Consider the following 17,236-nt stretch of genomic DNA (forward strand, 5'->3'; position numbering starts at 1 on the left):
TGAAAAACCCGCGCTCGTCGTGAGCCGTCCCCACGTCTGGAATTTGACACCGGAATTTCCCTGCAACGCACGCGAGGTTCCTGATTCATTCTGTAGAGACAATCGAGTACGCTTGCAACGCTATCCAATAACAGCCACGAGCAAGGACTGTTGCTTGATTTTCCGGACAATTGAGCGGGATTTTAGATTACCGGAGAGGAATACACCGTATAGTCTACGAAAAGAACGAGTCGGTCAAGTCGGAGAGATTGGAGCGTATTCTCTGCTCGACCCAGGTCATACCGCAGTGAGTACTCCTCGGGCGGTTTCCGTCGTCATTGATGGTCAAAGATGGTTTCGAATTCAAAGAGTGAGATCAGACTAGGAAAAGTGCTCCGAAAATGTAGCTCCTGTACGTCATTTGATTCGAAGCTTCCTATGTATGACACAAATACAAGCGAATGAAATATGCTCAAGAGAAATACTTGAGGCCAGTGACAACCATGAACTTTTCAATGAAGAGCTCCGAGTCGAGAACTGCGATGTGGGCTGCGCGTCCGATCAGCGAGTTTGCAGTGGTTGTCGGCAGCGCATGATGCACGTCGAAGCGCACAAACTGGCAGCTCTTCCCGGACCGCGACATCACCGGACTTAGCAGGTTTTGAACCATTTCTCGATACGCCGCACCTGTCAGAATGAAATTCGCTTCAGAATCAGGGAGAGTCTGCGAAGGAATTCTCTCAGAGCATGCGGATGCTTTTTGTAAGACTGCCCTCCCGTCGAGACATTCTCACTCCCTCGAGTAAGGGCCGCGGTCGACGGATTCCGACCCTCGCACCAAGAGAACCGTCGCCTCAAGTAGCGAGCTCACCAACGTTTGTGGAGTCCTTCATAGCGGCCTTGCAGAGCTCTATACGCGCGGAATGAATGGGCACGTAGCGATCTTGCGACGAACCAAACAGCAGAATGTGGTTGAAGTGCTCGAGACCGCCCATTTGCGCAAGTTTATAGAGGAAAGTCTGCCGGATGTCCTGTGCGTCTTTCATCGCCAACTGGAGTAGTGATCCAGATTTCTTCCACTTTTGCATGAACCACATGCCTGTAATCCGAAAATAACCCCACAGGGATCGAGCGTGAGCTTATGGAGCCCTCGTCGAACTCTCGACCCAGCTTTCTACAATAAATGTCAAGACTTGAACGCGCTCAATAGCTAACCAACTCCGAGGGTCACCACTGCCCGTCACTAACCCATGTTAACGAGGCCGCTGCTGTTGAACAGCGTCCCCAAATGAGGTCCAGAGAGAGAAAGGAATGTATGGAGCTTCTTCAGATACGGTTTGAGTTGAGGCCTGTGCAGCGCCGACCGTATAATGATATTGCCCAGAGAGTGCCCGATGAAGCTGTTGGAGGGAATGCACGAGCTCTAGATCCTTTCTCGAATCGTCCTCCAATACGAGAGCGGAATCAGAAAGAGGAATCGGGAAACAAACCTGATTTTGTTCGGTTTCAACGCGTAAACCTCGATGTGATAGACGATCTCGGCAACCAGCCGATCGGTGAGTGTTTCAAAATTTTCGAAAGTTTCACCTTGATTTCGCTCGCTCATAAGGAACTCGAAATTCACAGTGGGAAGTCCCAGCTCCAAATAGGTTCTCACGAGGCGCAAGTCGGCGCTGTGGCCATCGAGGCCGTGAACGCATATTACCAGATGTAGACCATCCGGACTGAAGGCTTTCAGGTCAGAATCACAAGAGAAGTAGGGAATGTTTGACGCAAGATTCGGAAAATCGCTGCACCTGTGGATCCGGAGATGAGATTTTTCAATGATATCCTCTCATCCGTCGAGAGATGGCTCGACTTCGTCGAGCGTCCTCGAGAGTAGGAAATAGAAGACCTTGGGAGTCGAGTCTCACCACAACCACGAAGGCAGATTGAGTTGTTGTCTGAAATCCTCTTTCGCCTGTACAAAGTCGAGAAGATCCGAATTAATAGCTGAAGCTCTCCTGAAGGCAACTCCGTCCTCTTCGCTCTCATCCAAATCGCACAAAAGGCCGCTTTGAAGCGAAGCTCCAGCGCACGCACTCGCTGCGGCGGACTTGGCTTCGAGGTCCGTGAGCATTTCCATTATGGTGCACTTGGCGTTCAGGTATGACTCATCTTCTTGCGGATCTGGAATTTTCGTTTCATGCGCGGATTACGCCCCTTATCGCAGTGCAAACAGAATACGCGTTACCGACCGCACTACCGACCTTTAGAATTGGCCCTGGAAGCGCATTGTAGCGTCGAGGGGCTTGGCGTCGCTTCTGACTCTTCCGTGCCTTTTTCGCAGCTCGTATCTGCGCGTTTCGAGGTTTCCACTTTCCTCTCCGAGTTGGACTCCGCGAACTCTTTCGGCGGCTTGGGGAAGAACATCGTTCCCTCGACTTCCAGGGAACACCTCTCAACGCTGCTCGTGCGATTTGTCGAACTGTTCGTATTCGTCGGAGTTGTGCTACAGGCTCCGGCCTCCCCCTGCCGCTCGATCTTGCTTTCTGATTTCTCCACAATTCCTTCCGGATGCGCTGTTGACGGCGCGCTACTCATTGACTGCAACCAGAGGTTCTAGAATTGTAATATCGACTTCTCAAGCCTCCATCAGAAACTCGATGCTCATCTTAAAAGGAAGCTTCCCATAGGCCTAAAATATCAGAAGTTCCCGATCGAGCATCAACCGATACAAGGAATATCTTCCCAATGGAAATATCGAGGTAGCTAGGTCACTGTTCGAGTGGACTATCGACAGAAAATGGAATCCGAACAATAATAACCTCCTCTGTCTTGGGAGCTGATTTCTCTCCGGCATTGGTCCCCTCGACGTCAACGATTGCGTTCCCTTTATGTTCTTGACCTTCCTCCTTTTGTTCTTCCAAGCCTGGTTCCTCGGCTGCTCCTCTTCCTGTCGCCATACCGACCTTGGCGTCGTCCTGGAGAAGGGCAGAAGCTTTCATTCATCTTGATGTTTGTGCGTAGAACGGTAGTAATCCTTAAAACCTCAACTGCCTTTTTGCCGCAGGTAGAACGTACCTCGTCGACAGTCGCTTTTGGTGCAGTTGCAGGGGGATCGAGACCGCTCGGTGGGATGGTAGGTGACTTGGAATTCTCAGAAGGTGATGTCTCCTCTCTGGTGGTACTACAGGCGCTTGCGCTCTCGTCAGGTGGACTCCCGCTGTGAGAACCGCGCTGGCTATGCGGATCCGAATGGCAGAGCGGCGAACGCGAGTCACGAAAACCCTCCGGCGGTAGAGGTGTCCCAGGAGGCGTGCAAGAACCACCGTAACCAGAACTCGTCTTCGCACTGCCTAACGTACTCGTGGAAACGTTCGAGGGCGCTGATGATGAAACGAAATTCGTAAGAGTCTTCTTTGAATATTGAGCACTTGAATCGAGAGCAGGCTTTTACTCCGGGTTCACTACCATAGCGAGACATACCTTGAATGAATACATCGTCGAATGAGTCTTTTCTGTTCTGGTTCTGAAGGAGTTTGGCGAACACGAGCGAGCTCGATATGGATCTCCGGTGTTTGATCTTCTTTCTTTTCTTCTTCGCATCTTCTCGAAGTGAATTATTTGCGGAGCTTTCGGCTGACGATGTCGAGTTATCTTGCAGCTCGTTGAGATTCAGGGAAGCAAGGTCTAGTTCCCCCATGTTCAGCTTCGATCCAGTGCTGAAGTGTCCAAGGTCCGGCATCGATTCGCTGTTGTTTATAGCATCGCTTGACGATGATCTCGAGCGCGAGCCTTTCTTCAATTGTCTGAAGAAACGCGATTTCAATCGATTCTGGAAGAGCGAATCCCTCAGTTCGGCATTGTATTATGATTTCATCGGGGACGATAGAATGTCCGGTAGATCATGCTGACACACGGCGGGAATGGCGGCAACGTACCTTACTGTTGGTGTGTTGATTGAGTTGCATGAGCAACTGACGCACTGTAATTTCGGAGTCAAGAACCGAGCGCGCCAGAGAGGATGCTTGCGACGCTAGGAATCTCGCTGAGGAATTTTTGCCGGCGTCGACAGCGGCTTCGGCGGAGGAGGTTGCACAAGGACTCACGAGAAAGGTGCACGACAAACGAGTCGCCTTGAATTCCTGGTAGTGCTCCTCGTAGATGATCGGGAGCGTGTCGTTATTACCGTCGGTCTCAGGACACTCGATACTCAGGGGGGGTATTGTGTTCAAGTACGTCGACTTCCGCAAGCTTTCGGTCACCTCGTTGAACAAGAAATTGCCCGAATCACAGACGGCCGTTATGGCGGAACGGGGTTTTTCAATTATGAAGTAGCCTTCCCCGAAACGCTTGACGCGCTGCGAATGCCGCTGCCTAGCCAAAAATTGCTTGATCTTCTCCTGACGCAGCGCCACTTGGAGGAACTGCTGCCATAACACGATGAGAGCGCCGCATAACTGGGCGATGTCGCTATTGGCCATCATCAGAAAGTCGTCATCACAGTCGGTGTTCTGCAACGATTATTATAAGGATAGTTACCTAATACCTGGCTTCGATGGCTCCATCAGTGAATCTGGATATGAGCCCCAGAGAATGGACCGAGGCGGAACTTCAGAGGGAAGAAAACGGACCTTGGCCACGTTGAAGATTTTATCCCAAGGTGGCGGCTGAAGTTTTGCAACCTTCAGGTAGTCAATGCAGAGTCTTGCCATTTCAGACAATGACTCCCTCAGGTTGGCATTGAGCTTCAGAGCCTCTAGCTGTTCGAGCTGCAACTGCTGCCACGGCGAGAGCAGTTTCAGATACTCCAGAAGTCGGCGTTCGAGAGATCCACAAGCGCTCAGCATCAGTAAACAAATGTCCCAATGAACGAGGCAGGCCCTCTGTTGGCGCACGGCCTTCTTCATTGCGCTCTGCAGGAAGGAAAGGCCAAAGATGAAGCCGTCGAGTCTCGATCGTTTTGGGGATCAAAAAGCAATGTTTGGAGCCTACGCGACGAACCGGTTCGAGACCAGTGCATCATAGATCGATGACTTACGCTTTTAAAAAACTCAAAAATATTCATGGTGTAACCAAGGATCTGCAAGCAACACAGCTTCGGACTTGTGCTAGGCACGGGAGAAAAGCATACTATTCAATCGAATCAACGCGAGGTACCAATCAGCGCCTACCTGCTGAGGGAAATAAACGCTCTCCATCGTAATCCCCGCTTGCGAAGGCATCGCAGTCGCTTGCAGCTTCCGCGATCGCGGACTCGAACCGAACCATTGGCCTATGCCACATCTGCAATCATCGAATCGGAGTTTGAATCAATGACAGAGGAAAATACGACGCGGAGGACGACTTGGGATATTATCCGATTCGGTCATCCAGCGTTCTATGTGACTAGGATTCGCTGCTGGAGAGAAGGGCATGAAGACATGGGGAACAGCTCACCCCTGGATCGGTTGACACAAGGTTACCAAAGAGCCGTGGACGGTCAGCGTTATACCCGACAAATGAAAATAGTCGAATACCACAGGTATGTGATGGTGGAGTCCACGGAACGCGTCGAAATGCAAAATAAGGTGCCGACTGGATACGCAGTGAAAACGTTTGTGAAGGCTCAAATCGCTGCGAAAATGAGAGGAACACAATTAGACCCTATGCGAGCGCGGTGCCTCCAACGTTGAAGTCGATAAGTAGTCTCGCGCACGCCGCTCATAGAAAGAGCCGTCGATCTCGGTACTGACCCAAAGTTTTGATCGGTGTGCCAGAGCTCCACGAGTATCTGGAAATCACCCTTGGTGAGGTGTTCCTTCACCTGAGAGATGGAAAATCGTGAGTTTTCTGCGGGCATCGGAAGGGATGGAAAATCGTTTTCTACGAGCATCGAAAGGGATGGGAGACGCCATCCATGAGCACGACCTCCTAGCTATGCTAGACAGACGTACCCGATGTCCATCGACGAGCGAGTGAACTCGGAAGGTGATGACGTCGTCGAGTATGATCTCTTCATTCCGATACAGGATCTGGAAAGTCTTCGACACGGCCGTCTGTTCATTGATGACATAAGAGTTGAGCAATAACTGATTGACAGTCGATCGGTTACTGGAACTAGATTTATCAACAAGAACTTCGACTTTCGATGGCAGCCGGGGTGAATTTCGCAAGGTCGATCGAACCTGGTACAATCTGTTGAAAAAAAAGCAGCATCAGCTCCAAGAACGAAACCTAGCATAGGAGACTTGAGAGATGAACGTGAGCCGAACTCTCGGCGTCTCAAGGGAAAACTTCCCGCGTTATCTACTTCTAGACGGGGCCGTTCCCGCAGCAACGTCGCTTTGCTCGGAATGTGAGTCCTCGGACAGGGCTGTCCGCTAAGAATTGCAGATGCCACTACAAAAATCAATGTAGATCTCCCGCGGTATTTTTCCTGATTGCTGCCTTTCTGGAAAAGTTTCCGGAATGGCTCGAGAGCGCCCCTTTGGTGATATTTCAGAGAGGCAGACTCGGGGCAGAGATAGCGTCTCCCCGGTTTGAGGAGAGTGATGCTTCCGAGCTGGGAACAGCCGGCCGCGATTGCTTGGATGTGACGAGTTCACGCTCGGCGTGCTTCGCTTCTGGAGTGTCCGCTTACCCTCTTTGGAAAAGGTCAACATTGATGAATCTTTGCAGTTCAACTGAAAATTCCACACTCGTTTGAATCTGGCTCATCTAGGAACCTGGAAAGAGAAGAATAAGGTTGAATAGCCGGGCTAAATCGGTGAAGTTCATCCGCCGAGGCCAAGAGAGCGACTCATTCATTGAGATGACACGAAAATCCGCGATCGCCGCGGACTATGCCGATCCGATCGATATTCGACCTGAGTCTCCTAAATTAGAAAAATTGAAAAATCTGGCTCGCAAGTTTCTGATCCCTCCCTAGACCGTATTATGCCATACGTCATCTTGGGTACGTGAGGATCCACACGTCAATCTAATGACCTGACGACGCCACCCTTCTGCACACACTTCGTCGCAAGGTCGAGGGGTCGAGGGCTGCATGACATTATTCACGAACGGTCCATTTCCTTAATTTAGGACTCGTTCGACCCCTCTCAGAATTTTCTCGGGCTTGAATTCTCGTACGTCCGAAACAATCTATCGGGGATGACGAAAAACCCGACCTGGAGGTGGAATACTCATCCTGCTTCGCAACTGCCCCCTGTCACGGGGACGCTCGTCCCGTATGCGCCTGCACTCGGGGCCGATTGGGGAATCTTGTCGACGAAAAAAAAACAGGAGAAGGATCAGGATATGGAATTACGACGTCGACCCCCAGCTTGGTAAGGGCTCCGAATCCGTAGTTGGGGCGGGGACGGAAAAATTCGGAAGAACTCGTGAGTCTCATTGATCGCCACGTACCGGGTTACTCGTATAGGGAAATTCACTGAGTCTGCGCATCTTCTTTTGGAATTCGTCAGAGTTCTCTGGCGACCGCTGGAGCCTTGCAACGCGCGAACTGCGCAGCGCCCGGCTTTCGAAACGAATTCTTTAGTACGCTCCATGGGTCGGACGATTGCATCGATTCAGAAGCTGTCGCTCGGGCTGTGGTAGGTCGTTGCGGCGTCGGAGAATCTCCGCCTCTGGTCTGTCGCTCAGCTTACGCCGAGGATCCGAATCCGCTATTCGGTCCCCGATCCGGCGTCGTTCAGGGAAGTAATACGTTGCCGTACCGTAAGGAGGGGATGCGGTCGCAAATCTCGCCCGGGATCTGCGCGAAATTTCTAGTCAGCTCAACGATTCTTTTCCGATAACGGGCAGAAACAGAACAGCTCGCAGCGCTCGTCCCTATACTCTCATGTGATCAATGGGAATCTCTGTCTGTTTTGAGCGATAACCTGTTTCATTGCCGTTGCTGGGTTCGGTTGATTAGTCCGCAGAACATCGGGCCTTGGAGCAAGTGATCGCGCCTGGATTGGATCGCACATTTCTCAGAATCGAGGCAGACGATCTTGAACAGAGTAATATCTAATTGCATGACAATCGAAAACTTCCTTGTGGAGAATTAGTGAGCTTCCATCGAGTCATCCTAAGTCGACCGGCTCGCATGAGAGCTTCATTTCTCGTGAAAATCCTCTACGAAAGGTATCCAAGGTAAGGCGTAATCCGGGACCGTCCAAGAAACCACAAGCCACACCCCTCCACCCATTCGCGCTATCGACTGACATAAGAGCTCTCGTACCGAATGCAAGCAAAGAAAACACCTGGCCCTGCTTCTAGACTAGCCTGCAGAGATCGCGCCTCAGAGATCGGACTTCTACGGAAATTATCCAATATCTCCCGGAGAACCCGAAGCAACTAATCACCTCTGTCCATCGGACTGGTGTGAAAGCTCCCCCTAGTCGCCAGTCCCTACGCGGAGGACGAGTCTTCTCGGCACAGGCGCTCCAGATGAATAATTGCGAATGGGGGAAAAGAATCGGGACAATGCAACCGTTTGACCACTTGGCTGTCAGAATTTGCTGGACGGTTCGCCGCAATCCTCTAACGAGACTTTAGGTGACCGTCGAATGCCTCCTTCAGACCAGCAGTCATCAGAGCCTCGAGTGATGGATTATGATCCTCAACGTCGCCGTCCGTTGGAGAATCTGTGAAGCGCGTTCCTCACTGCATCTGGAGCTTGGCGAAAGCTTCAAGAGTGGACCCATCGCGGTCGACTACCTTCTCGAACTTCCTACCTCCGCATCGAGTTCCACTGGAGTTCTCTCGAAGATAGAAGAAAATGGAACGTTCGCTGCTCGATTGGAGAAGGTGGAGAGACCCGCTACGATGTTCCGGGGCTGGTCACGTTTGCAGTGAGAAATGGGTCACGGCCCTCACCGAAGAGCGCGCGGCAAGGCTATCCCATGCTTGAAACTCTGTGCCCTTTCTGTGGGACACCGAATTAATTCCATCGCTCTGAAGGCTTGATCCGGCCTCCCCTGCTTTAAACGAACGTCGATTGCTTCGTTCCGAAAAACTCCGACCTCTCATCTAAGTCGGTGGTGCTCCGAATGGCGGTGAGAGAAATTTCGCGGCCACCGCAGCGATTTGATGCCATGAGAATTTCCGCATTCGCTGAGGAGTCGAGTACGGACAGCCGGATCTGCCAGCGAAGATCCTTCCAAGATCCTCATAGGAGCTCCATCGATCGGATCGTCGGGAATCGCTCCGATCCATTCTGCTCCACTCCAATGCCAGGCTGGTGACCCATTATGAGAGCAGGAATATCACCGGTCGGAGGGAAATTTCCATCGACTCTCTTCCCGACGCCCCTCAATCGTTCACGAGGAGCTGCGAGCAATTTGGCACCAAATCGATGCATCAGCTGCGCGCGAAAATTTCGTGAATTCGGTTGAAAAATTCTGACCGGCACATGTTTCACCGTAGCTTCCGCGTCGAGTGCGCACCCTCGACGGGTGCGCGTAAGCAGTAGAACAAAGCTAGCTATACAACGATTCTGGTACCTTCGAAGACGAAGTCTCGCCTCTACCGCGATAGATAACATGGACCCCGAAGAGAGTTTGATGGCTCTAACAGAGTCAAACGTCACTCGCCGTAAAATTTCGAACATCTGCTCTATAGGTAACATTTTGTCTCCACTCCACTCACCTAGGACACTGGAGCACGCGGTTGAACTAGAAGCACTGAGTAGCTGTTTTACAGCCGACTATGAGGCCTACGATCACCGGCACGCTGGGCGTTTCGCGGGAAACGCTCTCACATTGCACGGCAAGCACTGTCGCCCCTGAACTCGTGTTCATCTCGTGGAAGCGCGTTGCATGATTCTCGCTGCCTGGGACGTCATCAACCGCTCGGCTCACTCCGCTTTATGACTTTGAGGAGCAGTCGATCACTCGGATCAATCGCCGGTTTGCCTCAGATACGTGCTGATCGGTCGGGCGACAGGTAGATGGGGTGACGGGCTGGCCGAGACCGACAAAAACCCTGCTCCCTAACAGCAGAGGCCAACTGACCACCACCAGGCTGTTTCGAGGAAAGTACGGTGCTTGAACCCGGTCCGATTCTCGGTATGTGAATCGGGATCGGAAATAGAATGCACCAGCTTCGAACATACAGAGCTCAAATAGACGAGCCCACCACCACGGCGAAAACGACGACCACCATCACCACAACCACCAGCAGCAGCAGCAGCACACGCAGGGCGAGCAGCGGAGACGACCTGCTGAGGGGAGGGTGCGCAGACAGGCAGCGAGTGAGCTGGCAGGCAACCAGCTTGATTCTATGCCCTCCTCCCTTGGTGACGTCACGTCAAGTCCCCACCTTGTCAATCACCTCGCTTCAATACCTTCAGAACGATTCGCTCGACTCGGCGCTCCATCAGAAAAATCCAGTCTCACAGGACGATCGAGCCGGGAGCACATCGACGAAATGTCAACCAAAAAATTGAAATTCAGACCGAGAAACCTCGCAGGGACGGCCGAGCTACGGGCCTCCGTAACGAGTGGATCCCCTCTGGGACAAGGAGTTGAGGGAGTGATTTCAGCTTGGACTTCTGGCATTTTCCGGATCGTCTAGCCGCTGTCCAAGAGATCAAAACATTCCGATTCCGACTCCTTGATACAATAATGTCGCTTTTCTCCCGAATTCAGCAGAGCCACCCCCACGCTTCGCCAGAGCTCAAGCCCTTATCCCGGATATTTATCCGATTGACGGCGAGATCATCGAATCGAATACACTGCTGCGGAAAATGAAATGATCTCCGCGATCCCTTCAGCAGCAACCATATGGTCGACACAGCCACCGTGTAGCACCGTTCAATCATCGATCCGAGAGCCTTCTTATCATTAGAGTTAGAGCGATACCCTCCAGTCTGATCGCTCAGTTTCCGTCGGAACGTGGCGGAAATGTCTCCTGATTCGAATTTAGATAAAATGGGCTTCGCGCGGAACGAACTTGGGAACACGGGAGCTGGACTCATATCTTCCAGCGTCGAGGCAGAGTGACAGCGAACAGCCGACTTGAAGCCTGTCAGTCTGGGGCTCCAGCCGAGATGCTCACCATCAGAGATCGTTTTCCTGATTAAATCGCACCGACACTCTCACAGGACTCAGGGTTAGGAGCTCGTGAGGGGACGTCGCATATCGAACGAAGCGAGATTTCCGTGAAGTATATATTCCCGTGTAGTATTCGGGATTGATTTCCGCTACGTGCACGTCTCGGCACTGCTCGGGAGCCTTGCAAAACAGCTGACAGCAGGGAACTGTTCTGATTTGTGGGCAAACAAATTAGTTTGCCCACAGAGTTCGACCAGAGTAGGAATGCATCCCATTCGAAACACTGTTCGCCAGAGGAACGATGCTCTACCAGGTATCGATCCGGACGTCTCGAGCGCAAAGGAGAATTCTCTCAGCGACTCGGTTTTTTATCGAGTGCCGCACGCTCCGGATGAGATCACAACCCTCGGTGGAAGAATTCATGGCCCTGAAACTACAACGATGTATCCGCATATCGAGGCCGGGGCATCGACAAGCTTGCGCTCGGGTGGGTGTGAATGTTGAAGGGATTTCGTCCGAATATTGAGGCCGCTGGCGGTAAAATCTTCAACGATGTCTGTTACGATTGCAGCCGTCGTGATCGGTTCTGGTTTCTTCTCGGCGGCGATCCTCGTCGCTTTACTATACTGGATATTGTGAGTAAGCTCTGCGACCGCTGGTCCATATTCACACATTCACACAGGTGCCTCTCGAGCACTTGCTTACGTGATGGTTATCAGGATGCGCTTGCGATGGGTATCGATGATTTCTTTCCCGGTTGAACAATTCCTCGCAGCGGAACCGAACTGAGAAGAATGCATATCCGCTTACCGACCACTAGGTTCGACTTGACAACACGCAAATTCGACACTACTGCCCAACATGTGAGTACTCTGGGATACGATACCCATTGATATTAGCATCGGAATGGACCCCAGACTGAGTCGCCGATCGCTCCTCGATATTCAGACTCCGCTCCGCGCAGTTTTCGAAAGACTGTCCTCCAGTCTGAAGTACGAAAGCGTACCCGAAGACGAGCACGAGGTGACGGGAGTTCGCGCTTCTTCGGGAGCGGCTTTCGATTTTCCTGAGGCTAAGGATCAAAGCAGTGAGCACTACCGACCGATGAGCTTCGAACGAGAAACGAGTGCCCGAGCCATATCCAGCTTGACTCGGAAACGACAGGAACGTGAGCAGAAGATACATAGACGGAATCTCCTTTTTGAGAAGCTATTCACAGCTGAGGACGACATCGAGGTATTCGTTGTGCACAACGAAAGTTTTTAAAACGTATGTCGAGGACTGGGACGGCACGGAAGTATGCCGCGTCGATAGGAATTGTTTTGCGTCGGGGGGATCAAGCAACGCTCTGTAATGTAAACCGTCCGGACGGGTCGCGGGACCCCGTCTAAACCAGAGTCGAATAAAATATAAAAAGCCTCTACGAACCGTCCTCATTCCCCTTACGAGATGGACGATCGCACAGATGGATGATCCGAGATATTCGAGCAGGCTATAAGTGAAAATGATGCCCATACCAGAGGTAAAGTGAAAAACTGTTTATTAAATGTTCTAAGAGCGAATGCATCTCAAGGAGGAAAGGAGAACGCTTGCTCAAATCACCGACATCTCGCTTCAGTTTCCAGCTCACGAATTATTCGATGCTGGGAGGCCTTTCAATGAAACATCGAAAAGTCTCCTATATACAATCATACATGATGTACACCGTACAACTATGTACTCAAACGTGTTTCCGTTTGTAAGTGTAAGCTGTCTTTTGTATGCCTCTCTCTCATCCTCTTGTTCCTAGGATTCTCTGCGGGTCGGCCTTTCGCCGTCGCGCCGACTTCTTGCCCTCATTCTGCCGCTTCCTCGTTTGATTGGTTTGTTGCTTGTCTGTTTCGTCTGACGACTAAGACAACATAACGCTTGTCGAGAACTCTTTTCTTGTTATGAGACCATGTGATGAGAGTTCCTCTGAATGAAACGTCGAGCCATGATGGATCCGCGTGTATTCCATCATAGAATTCTATGATTAATCATAATAATGAGGTTAATGAATGATGTAATGACTACGGTCTACATTCGAGTCGCGTAGAACCTAGCCACATTAAATCGTAATCAGCAAAACGCTCAAGTAGATTCAGTTGGGCTCTGATCGCTCTATTCAGAGAGCGAACGTGTCGCGAAAAATCCTCCTCACGGCCGATGGGATCGACGGAGAAGTGGGCTCCAGATTGGTCTGATAGGCGACCTGCAATCGAAATGGCCAAAAATCAAAAGAGGGATCGGGGCCAGAAGGGAGACGCGTCTCGGGGAATGGACTGAGCTGGTGGACCTGGCGACCTATGAGAAGAAGAAGACAGCACATCAAAGCAATATCAAGGCTATTCGTGGCGAACCTTGAATAGGTAGGGCTGGATGTCGGGATACTTCGTCTCGAAAATCAGGTCCAGATCCTCACGGAGCCTCGCTCGAGGAACGAATTCATTACGGTTCATCGCCGATGCAACGGAGCAGACAGCCTCGGCGAGCTCTTCTCCAGCGGTGCAACGATGTTTCTGACGTTCTGTGAATGAATCCAACTTTGAAATTCCGGAACCAGCTCGGACCGACAAGCGCATAAGGAACGGGTCGCGAGTCTCCGTATAGGAGAAAGTATTTGCTCAGAGCCTAGTCACGAAACGCGGGCGTGAGCTACGGAGGTGAAATGTGAAGAGAAGGGTCCTCCAGAGGACGGGCAGCGTAATCACCTGATTCATTCGGTAGGTTCACTATGTTGACCTTCATGATCCAAATCTCCCACGGTATACTCTCGTAGGTGAAAGGCCAACGCCATTTTTTCTTCTGATAGAACTCTAGCTGGATCTGTCCTTCTTGAACTCCACCGGTTCCTTCGGTACTTCTGAGAGCGTTGCTGAAGAGAGCTACGTCTTGCGAGATATCACGATTCAGCTCATCCGAAGAAGCTCTCACCTGCTCAACAAGATGAGGAATGAGAACCAGGAGGTCATCCAGAAAGATGACTGAATTTTATGACAGATAAGCTTTCGTTGAAAACTCACATAGGTGAAATCAACGAAATCACACGTTACGTCTTCAAAACCGATAGTTCCAATGCCGTAACTCGACCCGTTCTCGTTGTAGTGGTACTGTAAGAGAAAAATCGCTTCATAGTCGAGAGTCCCGATTGGGAAATCGTAGAGCACCGAATGAATCTCAAGTCCGAAATCTACTCCCGCCCTTCTATCTGCGGGGAAGCCGGAAAGCTAGGGTTCACCGACTGCGATGAGATATATAAACCCTTCCGTTTTTCCTATCTGTCTCTGGTCGGAAGATATTGTGGAGTGCACGGGATAATTATAGCACTAACCTTTCCCGTCGACCTAAAAAACAGCAGAGTGTGGAAGAGGCCGGTCACAGCTTCCTGAACTTGGCGTCCTTCTAGAGTCTGAAAGGGAAAATTATCGGATGTGGCAAAGTTTCGATGAAAAAGAGTTCTCCCCGAAGAGAAGAAGGACCCAGATCCCAGAAAGCCCTTCGGAAAGACTCGTTCGGCTTGGTCTCTGCTCTCGAGGCTTGAATTATACGTCCATCAAGAACGTCCAGAGGAAGTTTTCTGGAGACGAATATTTCGAGGCGCCCTCTGCGTATCGGGTTCCTGATAAATCACCTTGGAGCTTCGTGACCAGCATGAACTCTCCGAACTATAGTTCCACTTCTAGGTTTTCAGCCTACGTGTCGAAAATTGAATGACCGAGTACGCTCGGAACGAATCCCAACAAGAGGCACTCATTCAGCTGCCATCGACAAATCCGTAGAGAATCTCAAGTGTGAGTTTGCCCCGACATTCGAAGGGATCATCGTTTTCGCGAATCAGATCAAGCAGATTGCGTGTGCGAATGTACTCGTACTCGAGGGAGTTCTGCAGAAGCTAGCTGATGCGGAAGCACGTAGCTGATATGCGTACCCCATCTTTCTATTACGCATCGATTCGCCATAATAAGCTCCTCCCCCTGCAAATTGTTGTCTAAGTCCGGGATACCAAGTTTCGTGAGTGAGGAGTCACCCTTCTAGATTTGAAAGCTTAAATTGTGTCGTCCGAGTGAATATAGAGACATCGTCGGAGGAACCCTCATCGGATACGGGCGATACGCTCAAGACGCACACGACGAGATCGCGAGTGCGTGCATGCGAGGAGGCTCCGTTTAGCTACCCAATCGTCTTTGTCGAAGATTCCCGTCAGCCCTTCAGGGATTCGTCACAAAAATCGAGGTATTAGATGCGTTTACCGAGATGAGGATTCCCTCGGTCGCGCGCTGTGACCGTTTGCCTTGCCGTGGGTAGGCTCCCAGCAGAACACGTATCAACAAGAGAAGTCGTCTCTCTTGCCCAGAATCCGTTTCTCTGGTACGAACTCTATGGTAAACACTATTGGAGCAGCGATTTGCGCTGCTGCCGCGGCCACAGAAGCGGCCACCGTCAAAATCGTCGATGGCTGCCTCATTCACTCGAAGCAGCTGCTTTTTGTCGAAGTAAATTGATAGGATCGGGAAGTACCGTAAAACAAGCAGAGCTGCAGAGAAAGCAGAGATAGCAGCATCGCAACCAGCAGCGAAGATCACTGCGACGAAGTTTGATAACATCTATTCAACATTGGTCAACTTACGAACTCAAATTTGTTGTGCCTCGCGTTCATCTCATCCCTAATCGTATGACAATGGTCGCCACGTTGGTTCGACTACGCTTGTTCTCAACAACGTCGAAAAGCAACACAAATTTCCGATCAGGGCTTCTGTTGCTCCTTCACCACCATCAGCCACAACACTACGGGAGGAAGAACCAAATGATGATTGTTGAGAGGGGGGAGGAGAGACCGTGTTTACGCTTTAGGTCGTCAGGTGTTCGAACTGAACTACCCTCTCCCAGCTGGCTGATACAGCTCCAGAAAAATTGAATTTCTCGATGCGGACGCCCTATAGTTCGTGCTTCGGTGCGAACCATCGAGTCACATAGTATCGCTCCTGAGAAGGCGAGTCCATGACAAGGGAGTCCGAAGGGAGGCTAGTTGGGAGTCGGGATTAGGGATATATGCTGCGAGAGTTGTATTTTCGTCGGTGGAGAGGAGCGGGGGCAATGCTGCCGATGATCTTTGCTGGATACCCGAGCAGGACAAGGCGAACCCATCGATCTTTCTCTCGCATCAGGTTTTGAATTGGAAGAGTTTCTATTTCGATGCAGATCCCTCGATTGTGGATCACGAAGGAATCGGAGTTTCTCCGATCCTCCTAATCATTCCGCCCGCGGCAGACATTCGATTCTTAGGTCTTTCATCGATAGTTGTATCGAGAGGAACAGGTCAGAAACTCGTTCTCGTTCGTCGTTTCCGAACTATCTCACCAAGCGTTTCGCCTACGTATGCATCGAGCGGGTCCTTTTTGGGGGTTGGAAGTCTGGATTCTTCTTCAGCTCCGAGGAGGCCCGTTAGCCTCGTCAGGAGACCCGCTCACGATACGCCATTGAATTCCTGGTGAATACCCAGTTTCTGGTTGTCTTCCTCACAATGCAGATTGAGGATGTTGCCATGGAGAAACTCGGGAATAGAAAGGGATAGGATCATTCCTAATGTGAACATCATACAGCGTTTGCTCTCGGATAACGGATTTGTATTCCCGGGAGCAGTGACGGGTTCCGAGGAAAAAGAGCTCTCGGTTCTTGCGGAGGTTCGGCAACATGTGCCATGGAGCCCGGACTGGAGCAGCTGCTTGCAAGGAATGGGAGATCCTTTGTTCCCCCAATGAGCGTCGCTCTGCGGAGTCCGCTGATGAAGCCAGAATATAAGTACCCTGAATATCCTGATGGTAAACCATGCTATCTTCGAGCTTTCTTCTCTATTTTTACCGCTCGAAAAATAAAAACCCGCATGTTTGTTAGACGGAGCTCCATTCCTTCAACTACCCAAGATGAGAACAGAGCCAAGGTTCCTTTGACTGCAACCACTGCGAGATCCGTAATACACGCATGCAGAACAGTCTATCAAGCCCTTTCCGAGGTTTTGATTCGGTTTATCTCCCAGTCCCGCGGTCATGGATATCTGATTTTTGACTCTAGAAGGTTCCCAATCACCAGAGACTGCTCGTATACTTATTTGAGGCTGCCCTTCTATCTATTTCAAGCCCTCAAGACCTTCGACTACATCAGGGAATGCTCGTATTTTCGAGACTGTTCTTCAACAAGTATATTCACGCTATATGCGATTGCGCGCAGTAATG

The 17,236-nt window shown here is 50.9% G+C and overlaps 2 protein-coding genes across 2 annotated transcripts; both read right to left on the minus strand.

Moving 5' to 3' along the window:
• Window positions 1–285: 285 nt before the first annotated feature.
• LOC100903672 (protein FAM135A) lies at window positions 286–9,691 on the minus strand. Its single transcript, XM_018641225.1, has 17 exons — window positions 9,580–9,691; window positions 6,584–6,668; window positions 5,898–6,138; window positions 5,697–5,767; window positions 5,401–5,577; window positions 5,136–5,247; window positions 4,596–4,877; window positions 3,903–4,475; window positions 3,448–3,796; window positions 3,043–3,347; window positions 2,787–2,942; window positions 2,229–2,565; window positions 1,893–2,148; window positions 1,470–1,775; window positions 1,228–1,379; window positions 851–1,078; window positions 286–666 (listed from the first exon to the last, which is right to left on the minus strand). The coding sequence occupies exons 2-17, from the start codon at window positions 6,658–6,660 to the stop codon at window positions 452–454; spliced, it is 3,837 nt and encodes a 1,278-aa protein (XP_018496741.1). The 5' UTR covers window positions 6,661–6,668; window positions 9,580–9,691; the 3' UTR covers window positions 286–451.
• Window positions 9,692–12,557: 2,866 nt separating this feature from the next.
• LOC100904872 (autophagy-related protein 101) lies at window positions 12,558–15,990 on the minus strand. Its single transcript, XM_003747910.2, has 6 exons — window positions 15,634–15,990; window positions 14,338–14,415; window positions 14,030–14,116; window positions 13,718–13,940; window positions 13,367–13,533; window positions 12,558–13,218 (listed from the first exon to the last, which is right to left on the minus strand). The coding sequence occupies exons 1-6, from the start codon at window positions 15,661–15,663 to the stop codon at window positions 13,132–13,134; spliced, it is 672 nt and encodes a 223-aa protein (XP_003747958.1). The 5' UTR covers window positions 15,664–15,990; the 3' UTR covers window positions 12,558–13,131.
• Between the last annotated feature and the right edge of the window lie 1,246 nt (window positions 15,991–17,236).

The sequence above is a fragment of the Galendromus occidentalis genome, unplaced genomic scaffold (genome assembly GCF_000255335.2).
Source record: "Galendromus occidentalis unplaced genomic scaffold, Mocc_1.1 scf7180000077526, whole genome shotgun sequence".
Classification (NCBI taxonomy): Eukaryota; Metazoa; Arthropoda; class Arachnida; order Mesostigmata; family Phytoseiidae; genus Galendromus; species Galendromus occidentalis.